Source organism: Trachurus trachurus, assembly GCF_905171665.1.
Source record: "Trachurus trachurus genome assembly, chromosome: 16".
NCBI lineage: Eukaryota > Metazoa > Chordata > Actinopteri > Carangiformes > Carangidae > Trachurus > Trachurus trachurus.
Genome location: NC_139902.1, coordinates 13,974,958 through 13,994,344, shown reverse-complemented (window position 1 = coordinate 13,994,344; position 19,387 = coordinate 13,974,958). Strand labels below are relative to the sequence as shown.

The 19,387-nt window shown below is 39.6% G+C and overlaps 3 protein-coding genes across 3 annotated transcripts; 1 reads left to right on the top strand and 2 right to left on the bottom strand.

Moving 5' to 3' along the window:
• Positions 1-262: 262 nt before the first annotated feature.
• On the bottom strand, positions 263-7,343 carry LOC310999867 (CD209 antigen-like protein C). Its single transcript, XM_083990455.1, has 6 exons — positions 6,924-7,343; positions 5,370-5,480; positions 3,105-3,236; positions 2,849-3,000; positions 1,619-1,740; positions 263-1,253 (listed from the first exon to the last, which is right to left on the bottom strand). The coding sequence occupies exons 1-6, from the start codon at positions 7,012-7,014 to the stop codon at positions 1,091-1,093; spliced, it is 771 nt and encodes a 256-aa protein (XP_083846581.1). The 5' UTR covers positions 7,015-7,343; the 3' UTR covers positions 263-1,090.
• Positions 7,344-8,305: 962 nt separating this feature from the next.
• Positions 8,306-10,577, top strand: LOC310999115 (perlucin-like protein). The gene is made up of 5 exons (XM_083989439.1): positions 8,306-8,437; positions 8,546-8,740; positions 8,870-9,021; positions 9,117-9,238; positions 10,316-10,577. Exons 1-5 carry the CDS (start codon positions 8,416-8,418, stop codon positions 10,479-10,481), a joined length of 657 nt encoding a protein of 218 aa, XP_083845565.1. The 5' UTR covers positions 8,306-8,415; the 3' UTR covers positions 10,482-10,577.
• Positions 10,578-10,788: 211 nt separating this feature from the next.
• LOC310999234 (T-cell surface glycoprotein CD4-like) lies at positions 10,789-18,965 on the bottom strand. Its single transcript, XM_083989558.1, has 10 exons — positions 18,765-18,965; positions 15,302-15,380; positions 15,067-15,213; positions 14,799-14,960; positions 14,008-14,238; positions 13,527-13,907; positions 11,750-12,007; positions 11,492-11,592; positions 11,334-11,377; positions 10,789-11,074 (listed from the first exon to the last, which is right to left on the bottom strand). Exons 2-10 carry the CDS (start codon positions 15,357-15,359, stop codon positions 11,044-11,046), a joined length of 1,413 nt encoding a protein of 470 aa, XP_083845684.1. The 5' UTR covers positions 15,360-15,380; positions 18,765-18,965; the 3' UTR covers positions 10,789-11,043.
• Positions 18,966-19,387: the final 422 nt, after the last annotated feature.

The following is a 19,387-nucleotide window of genomic DNA, read 5'->3' as shown; positions in this document are numbered from 1 at the left end:
TACCAATGCATCACTGATGAGTTATTAACAATTAATAAGAACCCCATTGGCTTGCAAACTTGTTGGAAATCCTCCTCAACGCTTTGATCGCTCCAATCGACTGTTGGGTTGCAAGCTATATGGATCAAAACCCATTTATAAACTATGATTATAACTTTTACAACTGCAGACTTACAATGATAGGCTACCATTTTTTAACCAATACAGAGTTCGACCAGTTGTTGACATGTGCAAAAACATGATACAGTAGCCTACATATGTTGATAACATGAGTTGTTTTTATTGTACATTAATAAAGAAGCATCAGCCGTTACAAAAGTCAGTAGATTACAAAGCCCTTGGCGTTTTATTAGTAAATGGCTCCCATTCTTCTGCAACATTGTCAGATGCAGTTACATCAGTGCACAGAAGTGTGAATGTCAAATAGCATAGCCTACTGTATATCAAAAGGTAGCCTGTATAACAAAGATCATTTCATTGACATTTATTTCACATGTTTGGTCTCACAAGTCTGGAATATTGCAAATAAGCAACACAGATAATCTTAAAGGGAAAACAACCGAACTAAAATAAAATCTACAGTGTTATTTATAGTTATCTGCAGTGAAAAGACAAATGTAAAACAAAAGACTTCTTCCTGGCGGGTTAGAACTGTAATCTGTCATAGTCTCTATAAAATCATATACTGGCACCCTTGTCTAAAATGCCTGTGCGTTCTGTTTTTTCCTTTTGAATTTATTTTAAAGCAAAAGGCAATTGCGCTATTATGACAAGCCATGCTTATCTCCCTCAAGTACAACATCAGACCTCTATCTGCTGATTTCCAGCTACTATAACTTCAAGAAAAGACAAAAACGACAACAACAAAAAAATACACACACACACACACACACACACACACACACACACACACACACACACACACACACACACACACACACACACACACACACGCACACACATTTGGGGGATGTCACAAAAAAGTAATTTTTTGGTCTGTAAACATGAGTTTCATTTTCTGTAATCCCAAATATGTAGCCATTATTTTTCTTTCACAACTCTGAAGTTTCCAGATTTTCTACTAGTATTGTCAGTCAGTTTGAATGGCATCCATCTGGCAGATTCGTTTATAAATGTGATCACAAGGGACATCAAACCATGTCCTGGAGTGGCTGTCCAAGGTGGCACAGTCCTCTCCATGTTCCCCTCCTGACTGGTGGTTATCTGGCTCTGAGCTCTGCTGATCCCAATATCTGTGATAGAGGGAGAGAGCAGGAGAGTGAGATAGAGCTATAAATAACAGATGTGAACATCTCTGACAAATGTGAAAAACAAGCTCGCCAAACAATTTGTTGATGATGAAATGTTTGAACTCCAATTTATCTGGGGGTTTGAGGTGAGGTCTGTGCCTGACTTTTTTTCTTTTTTCTTTCTTTTTTTTTTTTTTTTTACACATTTTGATGTTGTGAATGTTGTGATTTGTAATTTTCATAGTTGTAAGCCTGGTAAAACAGGCTCTTCTCCTTGGACAGTTTATTTAAATTAACAGAAATATAGTAACTTGGCTGTATGCATTAGTTATTAGAAATAGATAGTCTACTAAAAATTAAATTATTACTTGTGCTGTAGTGTTGTGTTGTCCACCCATCTCCAGTCTCCTTCATTCTCTATATCAGACAGGCCGATCCAGTAGTGGTAATCAAATCCACCGATTCTCTTGGCTTCTTTTTCCAGAGCGTCCTATAGCATCACACAAACACACTATTGGTTTGTATCTTAATGCAGTCTCTATTAAATCACACACACTTTGTTATGATTTTGTTGTTGTTATTATCATATACTGCAGAGGATCTCCAGAAGCATTGGTAAACCAAACCCACATCTTTAGCACGGCCCAGCAGGTGTTACCAACAACATAAACAATGCTTCTATTGTTCAAATCCAATGTCCCAGTAAGCCTTCACAGTGTCACAGTAAGCCAGCACAAACAATACCAGGACCCTGAAAACTGAAGCAGCTAAATGTAACTGAGCCATAATTCATGTCATTATTTATCCCTGTGCTTCTCCTCCTCCGACATGTCAATTTGTTTTGAGTGAAAAAAGGGGCCCATTGCTTGACTGAACTCCATCTATACAAAGTCAGATAAAGATGTTGTGTTCAGCGTTAGTAATTACTGTAAAATAGTTTCCATCCTAATCTTTACAGTTTTTACTTTTGCACGTTCATTATTGACTAGATTGTTTTGGAAATCAAAAACAAACCAATGATAACTGGATTCCATAAAGCTGCTTCATGTTCAGGTTCCTGTTATTGAGCATGTTGACTCACAGTCACGGCTTACTGGAATAGTTCAATAGAAAAGAGCCATTAGATTGTAACACCGGCTGCTGTGCTAATGGCACTAACTTCTAATCTTAAAATAATGCCTGTGCAGAAGTAGACCAGACAGAGTGACCTTGGCCTTGCAAAAGTGTCTGTATGTGCCCATTTACACACACACACACCTACACACACACACACACACACACACACACACACACACACACACACACACAGAGTTTTCTTGTCTTGTTGACAGCACACAGTAACCGACCCAATTAAGGCGAATGAGGAACACCTGTGCCGGTCAGCAGGGTGCTCACTTCTGTCTATGAAGTCTCTTGATAAGTTGTGTCCACTTCAGCCCCATCCACACACACACATTAGCACACACACACACATTAGCACACACACACACACACACACACACACACACACACACACACACACACACACACACACACACACACACACACACACACACACACACACACACACACGCACACACGCACATTAGCACACGCACATGCTGTTCCATGGTGTGCAGTATGGTGAGGTGGCCACCCGTCTCTCCACAGCTGTCCCTGCTCTTCAACCAGTCCAGCTTGTCATTGCTGAAGTAGTAACACTGATCCCCGACAAGCAGCCATTCTACAGGACACTCGCTGCACTGCTTAACTGTTAATGAGAGAGAGCGAGCAAGATAAAAGGGTGAGGGGAACATTAAATGAAAGGCAGGAGGAAGTGCAGAACATGTACATGTTTGATCTACATCCTGCCACCTGTCTTTGAACAGCTCTGCCCCAGGGCGGTGTAGTCTTTACACAGCTGGGTGTAACGTGTCTGCACCGCTTTCAGTTTCTGACCCGCTGATGACGAGTCCACAGAGGCACCTGGCTCTGGCCTGTAAAACACTGAGAAATAGAGAGGTAGGTAGGTAGGTAGGTAGGTAGGTATGGATGGATGGATGGATGGATGGATGGATGGATGGATGGATGGATGGATGGATGGATGGATGGATGGATGGATGGATGGATGGATGGATGGATGGATGGATGGATGGATGGATGGATGGATGGATGGATGGATGGATGGATGGATGGATGGATGGATGGATGGATGGATGGATGGATGGATAGATAGATAGATAGATAGATAGATAGATAGATAGATAGATAGATAGATAGATAGATAGATAGATAGATAGATAGATAGATAGATAGATAGATAGATAGATAGATAGATGTAGGTAGGTAGGTAGGTAGGTAGGTAGGTAGGTAGGTAGGTAGGTAGGTAGGTAGGTAGGTAGGTAGGTAGGTAGGTAGCACCTTCACTACGCAGTACGCACCATTGTGGTCACCATTGGTTATTACATCTTCAGGGGAGCATGAATGCCTGGGCTAAATTTTATGACAAGCCACAAAATAGTTATTTCCCTGCTCCAGGAAAAGGTCAGGGAATCACCAAAGCCAGCAGGACTCTGCGGATCATAAATGTCTTTACAAAATGTCACGGTGATCTATCCAGCCGTTGTTGAGATATTTCAGTCTGGGCCAAACTGATGTGACACTGCCATCAAACCAAAGCGTGACTAAAAATGACTAAAAAATGTTTCAGATGGTTGTGTTTCCTTGTTTTCTCACCGACTTTTCCCTATTTAATATGCTTGTCCTTTGTACAGTTTGTGAATCTCTGTACGACTTTATTGCTGCTGTTGCTGGAATAATTGAGTTTATATGAGCTCCCCCGCGGCTGTAAGAAATTATCATTTACAACGGGAACTTAGTCTGGTTACACTGCCACATATTTTTCCACATTCGTGTTTTCTTTGTTTATGTTTGCCACCTCTCTTTTGCCCATTAAGACATTAAACATTTATTCCCATATAAAGGAGACTAATTGTGTGATGTAAATCATAAAAACAGATATTGGCTATATATTTATTAGGCTTTTAGCAAGCAAGACTGGCAATCTGACAACAAACGGACACAAACAACAGCTCAGAGTGAGTGTGAGACTATTACTGCTGAAAAACAGGAAGTCGATCAACTGCCTTTTATTACGTAATTATTTCAGCAAATAATTGACTGTGTTTTAACTTCATTGACTGTAAGCTGATTCACTGTGGTTACAGAATTACGTCAGAGTTAGTGATTACTGATGAACTGTTTCTAAAATAAAATAAATGAGAAAACTGTGATTTCCTGGTGAGCAACTGTACAGAGGTCGAATGTGGTTTATACCACAATGATTTTCACAAAAACCAGCCTGATACACAGCAGGTGTGAAAACCATTTAAAAATCTTGCAAAATGGTAAAAATGTGCTGAGTTTTTTTCAACGCAGGGTTTGTGCTTCGTTTCATTCATTCATTTCAGAGCCTACCTGGGTAAATATTGACTGTATATTTATGATACAGCCTATATATTACCTTACCTACAACAGAAACCAGGAGGAACACTTGTGATTTATGGTACTGTTGATAAATGCACTTCTATACCACATTCATAAAGTAGAAAAAAATCGATTGGTGATTTTTTTCTATCAAGGGTTGTACAATTTGTTGCAGTTAGATGTTGTTTTTTCCTTCTCTTGTTGTAAGACATGCAAGTCATTATTTTCAGACACTAGAATTGAACTCAATAGCTTGTGTGTGTGTAGTGTCTTGAAATATATGTGTGTGGTAGGGGTGATTGATCAAGCTCGTATGGCCCCAGTGGTGTTTGTTTGAAATGAGAGTGTCCTCACAAGCACATTAACAGGCTGAGCTGCCAGAGACTCTTGGCCCTGCAGGAAAAATATTTCACAATTATGGACTTTTGTGCTTTTTCTATTACATGACCCTCACTGGACTGGAGAGAGCGCTTTATCTTTTTTATTGCCAATTATAGGTGTCCGAAAGCACACTGAGCTGAAATAAAGAGAGAATAATCAGGCAGGGTGAGGAATAGAGTGAGACATACAGACAGAGAGACAGACAGGGAGATATACACGCTCAGTCCGGAGGGCAGGAAGCACAGGAGGCTGTAAGACAGTGTTTATACTTACAGAGCACAGACAGTACGATGTTGGCGCAGATGGAGGCCAAGAAGCCAATAAGCATCAGGAGAGCTGTCTGACTCCTCAAACACTCAATGCCCCGCTTCCGTCCCAGGGAGCCTGATTAGACACAAAACAGACCGCAGCATGGTAGCTGTCAATTCACTACTTTTAATCCTCTGGTGGAGACTCTGAGTAAGAGGAGATTGCAGAGCTGAACCACTTGACCAGAATTTAGCTTTGTAACATTTACTGTTCCCAAAAGATAAAATGTCTGCTGAAAGTAGTCGAGTGGATTATCTCTGTATGTGTCTCACAGCGTCACATGAACACACAAATGTTAAAATATGCACACATACAAGTACATAATAGTTTACATAATATCATAGCCTACTGGAAGAAAAACACTGCATTAACACTGCATTAACAGTAATAGTCCCTATAGAAGTAGAAAAGCAAAATCATTAATCTTCTTAGACATAACTTTACATGCTATTGTAATATTATCATCCCTGATGCACAAAGTGTGAGCAGCAGTTTAATTTTGAGGCTGGTAGAGGTGAAGTCAGTTTAAACTATTTTACATACTGTTGGGCAATTTAATTTGTAACACTGCACCATATTTCATGAAGATGATAATGTGCTTTGTATGTAAAATCATTATCAGTAACATCTCACCACAGCTTTTATATTTAAATTCAGGTGAATGTACTCCACTAGAATCAGTTTCTACTGAAAATGCAGAATTTCCCCCCTGAGAGACTGTGGAGGACGAACATAAAGTGTTGCAATGAGGTAATACACCGGCTTAAATCAAGATCTTGAACACGGTGCTTAGTTGTCTTCCTCACAGTGGTGTCTATGGTTTCAGATACTTTATCAATACAAAAAAAATGCTCCATTATAAATAAATGTCAGTGGAAAAATTAGCATTGGCTGAAGACTATGACTAATTACCAAGTATTAGAGTAAAAGCTGCTCTGACTGATGTATAATAATGTATAACATCTTTATACTGTTAATACAGTGTAACAGTATTGTTCTGCTGTAGCTGCTGGAGGTGAAGCTGATGTACATTCAGTTTTATATACAGGGACAGCAGATTAATCTGAAGAGGGGAGAAATGATGGAGACATGAAGGAAAAACTAAACTAAACATTTTGGGGGATTCTTTCTCTGATCTTTGAATTTTGGTAAGATGTTGAATTACTTGAACATTTTTTATTTATTTTAAATTAAAATTTGGGGAAGTATTATCCAGGCCACACTCTGACTTTTGTACAATGTCAGGAGCCACACAGGAAACCACTGGTTTAATCATTAACAGTGTGTTGTATTTTAAAGGTTTGTCCTGTTATCCATTGTGTAAATAAATGAAAGCTGTCAAATAAACAGCACAACATTTCCCTATAACGCTGTGGAACAGAAATATAAAGAAGCATTAAATTGAAATACTAAAGTAGCTCAAAGCTGTACTTGAGTAAATATCCTTAGTTACTTTCCAGCACTGCTTACACAGGTGAGCTCTCTCAGTATTTCACATACACACAAAGTATAGGCTACCGTTGCTGTGCTGGAGGATGGGCCTGTTCCCTCCAGGTGTTGGTTCCTCCATGAACTCCTGCAGGCTGGTGTAGTTTTCTGCCTCCTCCATGTCTGCAGTGTCCTTGTTAACTCTCTCACTTTGTCTCTCTTCACACTGCGCCTCCTCTGGTCCCTAAAGGCTTCGGTATCTCCTCTCCCAAGCAGCAATATTTCTCCATGAAATTAAATTTGTCCCTGCTGGTTGATTTATCGAGGCACGTTCCTAACAGCGCTGCAGTGTGAAGCAAATGTGCTCAGAGAAATGCTGTGCTTAAACTATGCAATCCTCCCTTTTTTTTCCTTCTTTTTTTGTTAAATGTTTACTGGAAAAGACGAGACTCTGTTAATCGAATCCGGGAGTTTGCTTTTCCCTTTTCTGTGTTTGTTGGCTCTGTGTGGTGGATCTCTGGTTTCACTGTCAACTTGCCATTAATTGCACAACAACCCCAGTAGTTTCTTCACTTTCACTCTGTTTGGAGTGAAGCACTTTTTCTGGAAATGACAGATGTGTGGTAGATGACACAGCATATTATGTGCATGGCAATGTGACTCAGAGCACACACTCTGGAAAAGTTTTTTAAAGAAAAAAAAAAACTCTGCGTACCTTCAACTTTGTGACATTAATTAAAATTGGGGCTGTGACAAGGTTGTGATGGGAAAGCAAGTCAGAGCTGTGTGTGTACTGACTTTTTCTTTTTTAGAAAATACTGGATGGCCAAGCTCTGAATCAGCACAGAGATTCAGATGATAAGTTTTTTTGTATGGTGATGTATACACCCACAAATTGTATCTCACTAGTGCCTTCTCAGAGATAAGAAACTAAATACACTCCTGCTTTAATTAGTGTGGTTTGAATAATAAAAGCTCATGAAGTACAAGAGCTGACAATGGCTGTGGGAATAAAGTGCCAAGAAATGAAAAAAAAAAAAAAAAGTGGGACATGTACCAAAAAAACATGTTGACAGTCTTCTGGAGCAACAAAGTGGGCAGCTGGTGTGCCTGTGTGGTGTAGAGGTGATATTGCTGCAGCTGCTCTCCCATCGAAGAGAATACAAATAACTCTCAATACATGCAAAGAAGCACGGACACACTGTACCGATAAGTGCTGAATCATACTTTTTAGACCTCCATGTTGGCCGGTTTTGAAACAAATAAATAAATAATGACACCGAGAGGGAACTTTGCTTACGAAATGGCAAATACGATAGAGACCTGCATGCCAGAGATTCATCATCAAATGTTTGTTTATCTAATCCGATATGGCAGGTCGTCAATGGTTTGGCTATGAGATATTGCACCATCTGAGTTTACATACTTTGATGATCATGAAGAGTCCAATCTGTCTGGTAGATTTTGTGCAATCTGTACTTTCCATTCCCTCCTCTTGGTACACAAACTGCTCTATAAAACACCCAGAGGGCAGAGAGAGGAGAAGCCAAAGTTTGGGATATTCTGCAGCCTTACAGCCACAATGAATCTCATCAAATCCAAAGGTAGGAGCCTCTTATACAGCATGCACGAGTGATGTCTATGTTTGTGTGTCTGCTGGCATGTTATATCTGCTGTGTGTGTTTTTTTTTTTTTACCCTCCATCCGATCAGGAGCCCTGGGAAACAAAGGCCACATCATGCGCTACGTTCTCATTGGCCTGTTGGTGTGTGAGGCCATCTCTCAGGCTGTATGCAGTCCAGAGGAAGAACTGGAGGTTCTGAAGCTGAGATTTAGCTCTTTGAAGAATCGCTACAAGCATCTTTGCAACCAGTATTCTGACCTGGCAGGCAACTGCTCAGCTCCAGGTACTGTACTGTCCTCTTCCAGGCTCTGTAGAAAGTTCATCATTAGTTTATGCAGCCCATGTCCTTCTGTACTCCTTTGTGTGCTGGGAGATGTTTGGGTGATCACTCCTCGCTCATCTCTCCTCACAGGGCTCACTTGCACCGAGTGTCCACCCAAATGGTTTCAGGTCGGGGATCACTGTTTCGAGATGAGAACTGACAAGAAGGACTGGGATCAAAGTGAAAAAGATTGTGAAGCATCAGGTGGACAGCTTGCCATCTTAACCACCAGAGAAGAGCATGTAAGTGTTTTGTGTGGGTTTTAAAAAAAAATCTATTTCAGTTTATTTGACATCTTGAAAAGGGGTTGTAAATGCTGCTGTAATATATTTTTTAGGAAGCTGTGGAGAAAGAAAGCAGAAGGATCGGAGGGTTTTACACAGACTACTGGATTGGACTGAATGACATCCAGACTGAAGGAGAATGGAAATGGGTGGACAAATCAAACCTTACACACCCGTATGTATAAAATGACTAAAATTCTAATTATTGTCCCTAGATTAACGCACAACATGATGGTGGTTAAATGCCAAGTAAATGCAGCAGCTGCCTGCACAGACTGAGAGCTGTATCTAGGATTTATTAACTTACAACAAAGGCCTCGTTTCTTACTGTAAAGATAGCATACAGTGTGACACCTACACAAGATTAATTCTGTGCATCTTCATGTTACAGGATAGAATTACAATAAAGGCTATCGCTACGTTGGCAACATCTGAAATACAGCCAGAAACCGGGATAGAAAAATGCAAATACATCAGAGACAGGTTCAGTGAGTTTGCCAAGACCCCAGAGAATATTAATGTGAACTGACCTTGTTGAGCAGGTGTAGTGTAAAGCACGGGCGTCTGTGGAGCTCATTCTTGTCGGTGTGTGTTTACGCATACAGACCTCATATATTTCTAACAGTGACTGGCTGTGGTCATTTGCTTACTAGTTCTGAGTACAAATTACAGCTGAGGCTGATGTGAGTGCCAATAGTTTTGCAGGTATTCAGCCACCAACCAAAGGTATTCAGCCATCAAATAAAGTGCACAAAATGTAATTTTGACCCGATGGCAGTGTAACGTGTAATAGTCATGAGAACGATTAATGCAATACATATCAAGACAAAACCTCATGGTGGTGCTAGAGGAAAAGCCACCAGAATTCATCCTCTGGGAACCATGAGTAACAAACAATTCATCCAGTAGCTGCTGACATATTTCAGCCTGATGATTGTTGATAATCACGCATGGCTAAAATGTGGCTTTCCTTGGCTTTCTAATCAGTTCAGAAGTGTTATATTGTATCTAAGAATTATAACAAATGGCCAAGTTAGTGCCTGTCCCATGTGTGATGCACATCAGCTGTTTTCCCCTGAAAAAATTGCATATTCATGCACACGCCCCCTACTGAAATAGTTTGACCACACTGTGCACAAACATCAGGGGAGGCTCAGATGCTCAACACTGGTGGACAAGTGCCATTTCAATTACAGTTCATCTAAACTTTGCTCACACACTGATCTTTTTTTCTTTCTTTCCCGCTGTGAAGCTTCTGGAACAGAGTGAAATCAGAAGAGCCAGACAACAACCAGTCCGGTGGGCCGGAGGGAGAGGACTGCGCCGTGGTGGACAGCCACTCTCAGACCTGGTTCGATGTGCCTTGCACCTTCTTGTACCCCAGAATCTGTCAGATGGACGCCATCCCTCTCCACTGACCTCCCCTCCTCCCCGTCCTCACCATGAGACCATCACACACATGTGATGATGTTATGATACTTTATTAATAAAAATTTCAATGTACATCAAAATAATTTCATTCAAAGGTTCCTGTTTTTTTTTAAGTAATAAAGCGTCATCATCTGTGTAGACATAATATAAATGAGTATATTACATAAATATTTATAGAAGAAATAACCAAGGCTTTCAATGCAGTATTATGAAGCATCATAAAACACATAAACATAATGTGGCAATTAGTCCTGAAAAAAACTGAATCTAACAGTGTGAATGAAGTAACTCCAAAATATTTGAACGAATGATGAAGCAATTTTTTGACACAAAAAATCCCTTACATTACAAATACAACATGTCCAACAATCCAACTGACTGATATATATACAAGTGTAAAATACATTTTTGTGATTGAAAGACTTCAACAGTGATCAAATTTCGCTTCACAGTTCACAGTTTTAGCTGATGTGATAGAAAAATCCATCGTGTCCGGACAGAAATTTAGCCGACTGCCATGTCCTCTTGAAAATGTCTTTCTGCGAGATCTCATGTCCTGTAGAATCCTTTTGGCTTTGGGCTGAAACACAAAGTCACAGGTTTTTGTTTAAGTTGTGGAAAAAGACACAAAGTCTACAAAAAGTAAAGTGCAGGTGTTCACTTGTGTGTGCTATAAAAAAACACACAAACACACACGCACGCACACACGCACGCACACACACACACACACACACACACACATAAAGGTGTTCTTTAGATTTCACAGCTGATGAGATGAGTGAGAGTGTAAATGTGTGTTTGAAACTATCTCATCAATCCAGGAAATGGTTAGTACGTACTTCTTGCATTGGCAGAGTCGATGTCTGAGGTGTCTCACCTTCCGCTGAAGTCAGCCACAAAAAGCGACAAACAAAGAGAGAGACAGAGAGTTCACTTTTAATATGCTACACTGTCATCTAACAGACAGAAATAAAGAAATATAGAAATGTGAATGTACTTGTCTGCGACGGCAGAAGATGAAAACGAGGATGAGGATGAGGAATACGCTGGCTGCCGCGCTGCATATGATCACCAGCATCCACACACTCAGTTTGGGTTCTGCATATACAACAGAGAGAGGGACAGTCATCGAACACTGTGCAGTACTGAGAGCACATCGTGTAAAACCTAGTAAAGTCTATGTCATAAAAAGTGTGTGGCCACAAGGTCATGCCCAAGTCATATTTCCTGCTCTCCTCTCACTTCCTGTGCTCACCGATCTTCAGCGTTATCACAGCCGACGTCAGCTCCGTTTTATCCCGCCACAGCGCACACACCCACTCTCCTCCATCTCCTGTACCCACTTCCGGGATGATGAGGTTGGCGGGGTGGTGGTCAGATATCAGAGACGACTGGGACGATCGCGGTGGTGGGATCCACTTCAGGTGTAGGTCAGAGGGCAGCGGGTGGCCAACGCTGCAAGTCAGGTTGAGTGGCTGGCCAGAAACTAAGTCTGTCAGTGGGGAGGCGATGACTGGAGACAGAACAGAAGAAAAGAAAGACAGAAAGAGAGAGAACAAGGAAATAAAACACGTTTATTGAAATGAATAGAAAATGTACAAGAAAAGCTGTCATTTCTGAAGCTGTCAACTTCCTCTAACATTTAGGCCTACTGTTTGAATCTGACTTTGGCCTCTGTCACTGCAATGCGCCACAGAAACCTACCGGTTATTCTTAACAATATCAGAAATAATAGGAATTGCCATAAATGACAGCAATCAATCTCAAAGCACACAGCACACAGCACACACAGCATCATGCATAGCAGCACAGCCTAAAGGAAAATTAGAGCTATCATAGTCGACTCGATGATTGAAAAGCAACTGAAAAACAATATGCTTTGCTTGAGTAATCATCCCTTTTTAAAAAACATTTAAACATTTTCATTGGCTTCAAATCCCCAAATGTGCTTGCCTGTCATCTTAGACTGTTAAAAAAACTGAATGCATTTGAGGATTTGAGGGTGCTCTGAATTATCTCCAAACATCTTTTGGATAAAAGGTTCATTAAGTTCAGAGAATAACTCGCAAATAATGAGATCAATCATAAATCACCTTAAATGCAGGTTGCGCTGGATAACTGGTCTATCTACTTAGTATTATGTACAAATTTTAGCTCTTTCTAAGTTAGAAACAAGACTTCATAAATAAAAATGAAGATAAATTCAATTTTCAAATTTCTACACATTTAGTGCAACCATGTCATATGATTCTCTGCATTTTTAACATGGAGGTACAAACACTATACATACAGTATCACAACTACATGTAACCTAATATTTTTTACCTACCTGTTTATCATCTAAAACTTTAAAAAGGTCTAAAACTTTTTTTTCTGTTGGTTTAACATGTCAACTAGTTTGGACACCAAAGCAAACAAGCCTAGTGTTGTTTGAAGCTTTACACACAAATCTGTTTTGGTTTGGGCAAAGTCAAAGAGAGACCACAAAAAAATGAGATCACTGTAGGGGTCCACAAGCAAATCAGAGGGCTTATTTTTGCTAAATGCCCCAGTGCCTAAAATGAAGCCATCAGATCAGAGCTCCTAGTTAAATAATTCATCAGATGAAGATGAGAAATCTCATATTTACATTACAAATGCTCAGAACATAGAGTCCAATTAAAATTCATTGTGTTATCACAGTCCTCTGGCGGAGGGGTAGCTCGTTATACCCTATTAAAACAAGTGGAGCTCGACAAGTGTATTAGCCACTGAATTAGACACATGTCGCACCAGGGACATTTCCAAATAAACTCCAAGTAGAGAGTGTGAACACTTTCATTGGTAGAAGAGAGCAGAAGCAGAAAGGTGGCAAATAAACAAGTTGTCTCCAACTCGTAGTGAATGACAATTAGGGAGAAGCAAAGACACCGGGCATTGTAAAGATAAATGAGGACACTGTGATAAGTAGCCTGAGGCAGAAGCTAAAAAATCATTCAGATGTGAGTGTAACAGAGAGCTGTTCCTGTGTCAAACAACTGGTTTTGACTTACTTTGCAAAATCTCCACATGTACGGTCCTGTTCAGAGTGGCACCATCTTTAAACTTCATGATGCACGCGTATTCTCCCTGGTCTTCCTTTTTGCTTCGCTTTTTGGTCAGAGACAGATTTCCACTTTGGAGGCCTCGCACAGGTTTCAGTTCTTTGCTTTGGCCGGTGTTGTTCCACGCCTGCGTATTCTCCATAGAGAGGACATACAGCTTCTGTGGATCACGACCTGAGGACAGTTTAGGTAAGAACTGCCAGTAAATTTCTTGGACGCCTCGAGCTTTGAGCTGCTCCCAGGAGACACGTGGAGCAAGGGAGCAGGGGATGGTGAGAAGCTTTGATTCGGCCATGTACTGATGTTGATGTAAAGGAGCCGGGGAGAAGTCTGAATGAGGAGAAGAAGAGAAACAATGGTATCTTCAGGATGAGGGCACGCTACTTACTATTACTTACAAATGCATAATTGTGCATAAACAGTCACTCACCTATAACTGTAACAAGAACTTTGGCCTCTTTATCTTTACTCACAACACAGGTCCACTCCCCATTTTCTTGGCTTTGGACCATTGTGTCGACTTTTCCTGTGTTATATTTCACTCTCTCTCCCTTGGGATTCAGCCAGTGTAGGCCAGGACTGCTGTCGCCCTGAGTGTCCACACTGCAGGACAGAGACAGGGATTCCCATGGCAGGAGGGGAGAGGATGGCTTCATGCTCACTAGCACAGAGAGATTAAAGGAAACAGGGAGAAAATGAAGAACATGATTTGATGGTAAGTAAAACAAATCCAAATGCTGCAGCATTTAGGTTAACCCTTTATAAGGTATTTAAACACTTAGAAATTCAAAATTTAAACCCTGGACTAATATTGGAGGCTATAAACTTTATAGCCTACATCAAAAAATATTTAAAACATATGGATAAATGTGTAAAAAAAACAGAAAAAAAACACATATTCTAAACTTGAGTACTTAGCTTAAACTTAAATGATTTATTTTATTGGTCAAAAATAAGCATTACTTGCCCAATGAAGAGTTAAAATATCCCAAACGATCGATCTTTTGTTAAGTAAAAAAAACTTGTTTTTTCCTTCTTCTTTTTTTCTGAAAGTCTTAAAGTTGAACCCACAGCCGATTGGTCAAACGCACGCTAGGTAAACACATCTACTTCTTGAATATTTCCAGAGCTATATAAAGTATGACAGCCCCAGTTTAGCAGGTGGACATGTGACATGTGACATGACTGAACTGAAACTTGGAGGCCTGACTTTTCTCTTACCGTCCAGTTTGAGTACTTTGATGGTAGTGACAGTCTTAGTCTGGCCATTCGCAGACTCTTGACAGTGATATGTCCCGAAGTTTTGGTGATCGAGTTTACTGACGACCAGTGAGCCAGGCTGTCCCCAGGTGAACTTACCAGCCCATCCTTCTTCTTCTACAGCTGCAAGGCAAGAATTGACTGTTTAAGTAACTTTACCTGTAATGTAGAGTCCAGTTACTTCAAGAGATAATAAAAACATGTATGAACAGTTCAATGCATGTTTTACCATCAAAGCCCTTTCCGCCAAAGTGATTGAACCAGGCAAGGTTAAGGGTTTTCCCTCTTGTAAATATCCAGCGCATATAACCATGCGTTTCTGCACAATTGAGGGTTACCGTCTCTCCCACCTGAGCGTATATCACGTCCTCAGCACCTAAGAGAGAGAAACAGATGTCATGTGTTGATGTGCAAAAGGAAACGTCCAGCCATAAGTTTAAATAAACGTAACAAGAGCATCTTACCTGAGGTCAAGGTCAGCACAGCTATGAGAATGAGGACAAGTTGAATTAAGAGCTTCATCTCGGTCACAGGACTGAAAAACTGTAATTTTAGAAGAGCAGAGGTAAAAATATTATCATAGTCTTATTGAAACTATGTGTTTGTCAGCTTTTATATAAACAATGCAGTTAATTAAAAATGTTTTACAAGAAAGGTAAATGATGCATTGGACATGAACGTAAGTATTGTTGTATGTCATCTGCATAGCAATACATTTCATAGTATGTTTATGTAGGCCTACAAATGGAAAAGAAGTGTGTGGAGTGTGTGTCTATGGAGTCCTGATGCAAAAAAAAAAAAAAAAATTAAGTAACTTTAAAAATGTTAAACTAAACACAGTTTTGGTTGTTTTGCTGAAATATGAGGTTTATTTTTTGTTTTGTCTTGTTGGTGATGTTGTTATAAAATTAAACTGTTTCTAAAAATATGTCAAATACCTCCATAAACATGCGTGTATCAGCTAATTAGAACAAACTGTCAGTGTATGGTTGTTCAATCTAGTGTCAAAGTAGCAACATCAACTTGATGAGAGACAAATAGCATTTATTGTAGAACTGTTTTTCATCAATAGATTGTATGGGTCTGTCTAAAAACTTATAACTGAGAGTAAGCAAAAAAAAAAAAAAAATCAAATTAAATTTCATCAAAATGGGGGCGGTGTTTAGCTCAGTTGGTAGAGCACCCGCCCCATGTGTTGAGGCTACAGTCTTCACTGCAGGCGACCCTAGTTCAATTAAAGGCAAAAAAGCTCCAAAATATATTTTAAAAAACATTGTCGAAATGTTTTTTGAACACTTGATATTTTATATATTTTACTGACTTTTTTTATTTTTAAAGTGGCTATTTGAAAAGTAGCATTCCATTAAATAAACATTTATATTTTGTTATCTTCATTTGTATGTTTGTAAAAATGTTGCTGCAATGTGAAAGTGCTCTGCAGGAAACAGAGAGGGGTCTGCGGTGGTCTCAGATTTAGACAGATTTAGGAAGATAAAAGTGGAAGGGTTGAGAGAGCTGAGAGTAGGCGGCCTGTGGTGGGCTTTAGAAGCAGACAAAGGTTGGAGGGGAAGAGACACTGAGCGTACGCTGGGTTGTGGTGGGCCTTGATTTAGTGAAGGTGCAGATTCTTATCCCAGTCGTCCCCCTCCCCTGCTCCCCCCTCTGCCTCTCACACCCCCTCTCTTCCTCCCCAGTTCCACGAAAGACGGATCTCTCCTCGCTTATAAAGACGATATAAAGAGACCACAGCAGCGGCAGCACACCTAGGCTGTGGTTTAAGGTAGATGTCTCTCTTTCTCTCACTCACTTATCTCTCTGCCAACCCCCCCCCCCCCCCCCTCTACTCTGTGTTGTATACAGTATGTCATGATTGTGCACTAAAAATCTTCTCAAAGGCATTTGATGCTGCTCTTGCAGTGAGTCGACCCTATAATAGAAAAAAATGTTTTTCTAATTTTTTCCCCCCAAAATTAAAAATTAAAAACTGACTAAAAGCCAAAATATATCCATTGTTTATACCAACTGTGGTTTGTTTCATTTTAAGTTATGAACAAAGGTTTTATTCTGATGTCAAGAAGAAATAAAACTTAACATAACGTAATACTGAAAATCTAAAACACAGCTTATTATCGTTGCATCAAGATTCAAGGCATTAATCTGTAATAAGTGAAGATGAGCGCTGACTTCTAGTTCTTCTTATGGAGTAATTAATAAAATGAAAGAAATGGGAAAACAAGAACTTTGGGTATATTTCAAATTAAATTAATGCTTAATGTCCAATATATAGTTAGTTAAAAAAAAAAAAAATTAAAGTTGCAGCACCCTGGTGGCCGAGCGGTTACGGCGTCTACCACAAATGTAGTGTCCCTGGTTGTTCATGGTCACAGTCGCTGGATGGCTCCCCCCAAAGTTTCTCTTGACCCAAAATTGTCTGATAAAAAAATGTGTCTGCATATCTCTATGTTTCACCTTATTAGGTGAAATCTGTTGAGAAAAGATATGCAACGCCCTGTGAAAATGTGTGAAAACCATCAATAAAAAAAGCTATATGATAAATATTTCAAATTTACTATGATCATAAAGTACTTCTTACAAAGTATTTTTTTTGTACTTTATTCAACTAACAATAAACACAACACATGGATACAATCATTTAAATTGTCATATCAACTGTCTGAGGCCTCACACTTAGAATTGTTGCATTTTATACGGAGGCTACAGAAAGAAAAAACAAAAAAACTAAACTAAAATGTTTTTGTTTCACTACATAACTCAAAGAGGAGCCTCAAGAAAACCAGCATGAAACATAAATTGTGAGGTAATGTGCGTCAAAGGGAAAAGTCTCAAAGTGGTTGGTGGGTTTATGTATCTTTCAAAGAGGACTGTATGAATATGAATATGAATATGAATATGTGGTTCAACCCATCTGATGAGATCTGACACAAAATAAAAGATGTTGCATAATTTGATAGAACTGAGATCAGAGTGTGTCAGAAAAGAATTAGGCAAGGGGACCGGAGTGAAACTGGTGATAAACACATGTTCAAAGTCATCGCACCTGTGGAGCTTTAACCCAGAAACCGAGTTAGACTAATCATCTACAGTCAGGATGGAGCTTCAACAACAAGCAGGGGGGGAGGGGGAGGAGGGAGGGGAGGCCAAATTCAGTGGAGAGGTGAGGGAGGGGAGGAGAGCGAACAGACCAAGGCGAAGGACATGGTACGAATGGATAGGATTATAGTGTATATGACCGAAGTGTATGTAAATCTATTTAATGTCCTGCTTTATGCTGCCATGGCACTGAAGTGAACATCTTCTTACTTTTTTAAAAGTCCTCCAAAATAAATTATACGGCCCTACGTAAACCAGAAATTAATTGCTCATTACTCCAAAAAATCAACGCTAAAGATGCACAAATAACGCCAAAAGTAACTTTACATTTCAATTAGTTTATATTGTCATGTTGCATTTAAAGGTCTGTGTAAAATAAATGTTCTGTTTTATTATGAGAATTCAAATGAAAGTTGCCGGTCAGCGGCCCACTGGTGAAACACCTTTCAACCAACATAATGCAATAAAGTTGAAATACAATAAATGCAATCAGATATTTTAGAACGATTCGGTATGTATTGTCATTTTTATCACAATATTTTTATGATGATGATTTTGATATGTAATATTTTAGCATTTCTTCCCGTTTTACTCAAAGGATCAGTGTGTGTTGTTGATTCACACACATCTTGTCTTTTAGCTGTATGAATAAAAGACATCGGCCCCTCTGGGCCTGCTGAGCTCACACAGGTTTATGATACGATCGTGTAGGAGAAAACATTTGACACTGATATTTAACAGGTAAAAGTTTTTATATTGTGAGTTATATGTATATTTAGCAGAAATTTAAAAGCAACAAACTTGCAGTATACTTACAATCGTCTTTGAGAGCTGAAACGTCCCTCTGCGTTCACTGATCTGGAGTCAGGAGGAAGTGCCGAATATTTATCAAACAAGCCTTTTTAAGCACCGATGCACCTCCCTCGCCACCGATTGGTCTGGAAACAAAACACAGAGCTGTTGATCAAACCCAAAGTCAGGATAATGACCTTTGATTGGCTGTCACAGAGGAAGAGGGCAAGATCGCCACACCAAACTTTTCTTAACTCTCTTAAAACCGTTTATCACTTATTCTTTTTAGGACAAAAATGTTTACGCTGCATTAAAACATTAAATGAAACAGAAACAAAACCCATCAGTTGGGCAGTGTAATGCTGCCATAATTTAATCAGTGGATTAAAATGCATTTTTTTTATCATCTGCATACGCTTTTACTTTTTAATGTCTCTAACAGAAATATAAATAAACAGCAATCTTAATTGGCTAAATGGTTATTTGAGCTTCTGCTGGATAACTTATATTGCAAAATCCGAGAAGAGTCTAACTGGACTCTTTATGCATCTTAAGCACGTCGGCACGGTCGGCTTGCGTCGTAATTTATTATAATTGCTCGGTAGATTTTTTCCCCCCGATCATATAATTGTGCTGATTTAGATACA